This window comes from Corvus brachyrhynchos, unplaced genomic scaffold (genome assembly GCF_000691975.1).
Source record: "Corvus brachyrhynchos isolate BGI_N302 unplaced genomic scaffold, ASM69197v1 scaffold351, whole genome shotgun sequence".
Classification (NCBI taxonomy): domain Eukaryota; kingdom Metazoa; phylum Chordata; class Aves; order Passeriformes; family Corvidae; genus Corvus; species Corvus brachyrhynchos.
In genome coordinates this window covers 351,093-355,577 of record NW_008236203.1, presented here as the reverse complement: position 1 = coordinate 355,577, position 4,485 = coordinate 351,093, and the positions used below count along the sequence as shown (strand labels likewise).

Genomic DNA, 4,485 nt, shown 5'->3' with positions numbered 1-4,485 from the left:
GTCCTCCATCCTGCGGGGCCCATGGGATGGCTTGGGGGAGGTGCAGGGGAGGCACAGGACTTGCATCCCCCACAAGGCCTGGGGTGCCCGAGGGTGAAGTAAAACAACTGTTGCATTCTCTCAGGCACTGGCAATCTTCCCCCTGAATCCATGGCTTCGATCCTGGCAGCAGCCTGGGGTTTACTCCTGGGGGAAGGTGGTTCAAGGAACTGCTGCATGCTCGGTGTCACCCAGCTGAGGCCTCTCTGCAGGCTCAGTGTCACCCAGTTGATGAGCCTCGTTACAGGCTCAGTGTCACCCAGTTGATGAGCCTCATTACAGGCTCAGCGTCACCCGGCTGAGCCCTGTTTCCATGCTTGTGTCACTCAGTCTTCCACCAGAAGGATCTGCTGCCCCCAGCACAGAGCAGTGGGCAGGCCCTCCTGCCTGGAGCCAGCTCAGCAGCCCACGCCTCTTCTCAGTGGCTCCCAATCATGCCAACTCCTTCAGACCCCTGGGAACCACCCCTGTGTCCTCCACTGCTTGGGACTACCCCCCGCACTCACTCTGCTCCCAGGGCAGCCCCCAGGAAAGGACTCTGGGATGATCCACGCATTGCCTCCCTTGCACTGGGAGCTGCCCCGGGCACCTCCCCCAGCCTCCTCCTGGCCCTCACCCACCTCCACTTGCTGGCAGATCTGTATCAGCTTGGCCATCTGGTTTTCCAGTTCGCTGTTGCGTTTAACCAGGTTGGTGAGATTTGTCTCCAGGGTTTGCTGCAGGTCCAGAAATGGGAGAAAGAAGAAAAATACAGAGATCAGTAAAGCTGGAGTGTCCCCAGTCCCGTGCCAGCAACCGAGACCCTCTGCCACCCAGCACACTGCCTGAGGGAGGGACACCAGAACAACTTTGGGCGAAGGCTCTGGGGGTCCTTGGCAGCTCCTGCCCATGCCAGGGAGCTTTGCCATGGGGGAGACACCGAGCCCAGCACCGCGGTGACCCTGTGGTGTCACCAGCTGGAGAGGACAGTGTGGGTGTCTGCCCTTTGCCACTCCTTTGGAGAGCAAATTTTGGCTATTTTCATCACCAATTTTATTCTGCACAGGGTGAGGGAGATGAACAAGAGCCTGATGAGCCATGGGAGAGGGACGTCTCCTCTGCCAACCACCTCAGCTGGAGCAACGATGGCACAGGCAGGGAGAGCTCAGCTGCACTGTGCTGGCTTCAGTCCCCAGCCACGCTGCCCTTTGCTCACCAGAGCAGACCTCAGCCAGCAGATCACAGCCAGAAGATTATGAGCAGTGGATCATGGGCAGTGGATCCCAGCCAGCAGATCTTGACCAGGAGGTCATGACCAGTGGATCATGGGCAGCAGATCTCTGCCAGCAGAGCACGACCTGAGCAGGATGGGGATCCCTGGGCCTGCTTTGGTGCCCACAGGCTGCAACGTTCTGGGAGAAGGAGGGGATCCAGTGAAGCACAAATGAAAACCCCATTTGAGGGGATATCGATATCTGTGGCCATGGGGGGAACACAGTTTGTGGCTGTTAACAACTTCAGTGACACAGCACTGCCAGCTCCACGTGCTCTGCTACCACGAATGCTTTACAACAAAGCACTCACTACCTGTTGCAGCACTTGTCAGGAAATGATATCCTATTAATATTTTAAACTCCAGGGCTGGAAGAGGGTCCCTGAGGTGGTTCATTTATCTGCAGGTAGGAACTGCAGTCTAAGGCTTTGATCTGATTCCAGCAGACCCATAAACACAGCCCCCCTCCGCACAGATGGGTAATTGGGGGCTACTGAGCCAGGAGAACGTGAATCACAGGCACGGAGCACAGGCAGAGCACTCATTCCTGAAAAACCACTGGCTCCTAAAATACTCTGAGCTCGTTTGCAACTCTGAAAATTGCTGGCCAAGGGCAAGTAAGGCAGAACACAGGAACAGGCTGGAGAAACAGAATAAAACCCAGGGAGCCTTCGTTATGCCGGAAGGGTTCGCAGAGTGGGGCTGTATGGATAATGGCAAAGCCAGCTGCTCCCGCCCCCCTCTCCTCACAGCCCAATATTATAAACATCATTTCACTACAGCAACGAACATTTCACTTGCTAATTACCTCCCTCGTCACCAGCGTGGCTGCACTGAGGTTGCAGCTTTGAACTCACACCACTCTGCTTTAATCTTCCAGGGTGTGATGGAGGGCAGGGTGGGGGCTGGGGGTACAGCTTTGAAGCACACAGCTTTGTGCTCAAACCCCATTTGCAGCATCCCAAGTTGTCTCGGGGATGGCATCACTCCTTCCATCCATAAACACACATAAACACTGCCCCGAGCATCAATCCCTTCATCACAGATCCTCTGGGGCGATGCTGAGGCAAGTGGTGGCACTTTACTGGTGTCACTGATGCTTCCACAGCCCTTTGCTCCTCCCCTGCCACTCGGGGCACCCACAGACTCTCGCTGCCAACCCCTCTGCATCCCAGGAAAACACAGATGGAACATTTCCGTCTGTTTGACATGCTGAAACAAATAAAATGGGCTTGAAGCCTGGATCACACCAGCTGGTTATTTTGTAGGTGTATATAAATTACAGCAATTACAGAGGTTGGGTTTTAATTGCTTATAAAATGCCTGTCATTTACCCAAACCTCCACCTTCTGTCCTGAAATACAAATAGGTGATTTCTCTACAAATGGGGAAAGAAGTGAGAAAAAGGGCCATGGGGAGAAGGGGCTGGGTCACCCAGGGACAGCAGGACCAGAGAGGGAAGTGCCTGGACACGGGCACCGTGGGGCAGGGGCTGAACCTCCCCCATCCCGAGACCCACAGGATCAAATCCTCCCACAACTCCAACAGAGCAGCTCAGCACGTGCACTCTTTACCTGCCAGTGACCAGATGCACACTAAATCCCCTCCCACCCAGCCAGAGGAGAGCAGTCAGACAGCACTGACCTGCGAGCACCAATGCTCGTGTTTGTTCAGTTATGGGCACAACGGGCAACAACTCCATTTTCCTTTTTCTCCAAATACCAAACAAACAGTTGAACTAAACATGGATTTCTGTGTTTGAAGAAGGCATCAAGGCTCCAGGCTCAAGACAACTTCAGGAACTATAAATACGTGGTGTCCTCCTGGTCCCTGTGCTTCATCAAACACAGCGTTGCCTGCGCCTGGCCAGAGCTGCTCTCCATGGCCGGTCCCCAGCCCATCCACCAGTCTGGAGGCTGGTTCACACTGGGAAAAGCCATCAGCCTTGTGGCTTTAACCAGCTGAGAGATGGAGCAGAGCAGGCTCTGAGCCCCATGCAGGTGGCCAAAGAACAGGGTCCCCACACATCACACAGGCCTGAGGCTGAGGGGGTCCAATCCCCAGGGGTTTGGGCCACGCAAGCCTCGGATTTCCTCCAGCAGCATGAACCTGTGGGTGTGGGACGAGAGGACTTGGAGAACCCTGGAGCTGGGAAAGCCCTAGGGACAGGAATGCAGGGGTTCTGGGTGGCTGCTGGTCGATGCTGCTGTCCCTCAGCGCTGCTCTGAGGGGCGAGGAATTCAGCCTGGCACGACGGCACAGAGGGTGTCCTTTGGCTCTGCCTTATCACAGACAGGTTTCTGCATTTATCTTCACGGGAAGGCAGCCAAGACTGGAGAGTGATACAGTGATTTACTCAGGGCTTTTCTCAGTGCCCCTGTTCATCTATAATCACTTCCAATAATGGAGGCGAATCCCTGCCCTGATCCTCCTGCACGCCACAAACACAAATCACGTGTGCATCCACCAACCCACGTGCAGGCACACAGGCACCAAGTCAAACCCACTCCAAAATGCACCCTGGATGCCAAAGCAGCAGGAAAACCAGTTCCTGGAAGCCACCACTATGCACCAGCCCCACCTGAACAGGGCAGGGGACGAGCACCTGCAGCGGCCGTCTGGGATTGCTGCCAGGCTGAGGACGCACAGTCAAGCCCTCGGGGCTGAGGATGTGCTGCCAGGTCCCAGCACACGGCAGGACTGCTGCAGGCTGCCCTCTGACTAGTTTTGGAGCAGCACAGGGAAGCCAGATGTTGCCAGGACATTGCCCAGGGCATCAGGAGTCTGCCACAGAGCTCCTGAGGGAGCTGCTCATTTTTTAAAACCACAAAATTGTTGATAGCATGAGGCAGCTGTAATTGCACTGGAGCCCTGGGAACCTCCACCCGTGTCCCTGTTCCCAGCCAAAATGCTGCTCTGCACTGAGCTCCTGCCCCAGGCACCCACTGGCTCTGTGGGGATGATGGAATTGATGTAGTCTGTCTCAGGAATGCTGGAGCAGCTTTCTGGGGAAGCAGCAGCTGGACAGGGCGACCTGCAGGTAGCCCCCCCCCCTGGGTCAGTCCAACCCCATCTGCTCTGAGGGGATTTTGGAGCAGGACAGTGATAGTGGGGTTAGTGCAGCATCCTCTCACTCCACTGGCAGGTGCCTCTGCGCTGCCCAACTAAAATCCCAGAATAGCTTGGAAAGGACC

At 55.7% G+C, this 4,485-nt stretch overlaps 1 protein-coding gene across 1 annotated transcript in view; it reads right to left on the bottom strand.

The window, feature by feature from the left end:
• The window catches only part of LOC103621968 (probable E3 ubiquitin-protein ligase MID2), a 60,217-nt gene that overhangs the window by 15,196 nt on the left and 40,536 nt on the right, over positions 1–4,485 (bottom strand). Inside the window, 1 exon segment of the mRNA XM_008640857.2 lies at positions 660–755. Within this exon segment, the coding sequence (XP_008639079.1) occupies positions 660–755 (96 nt within the window).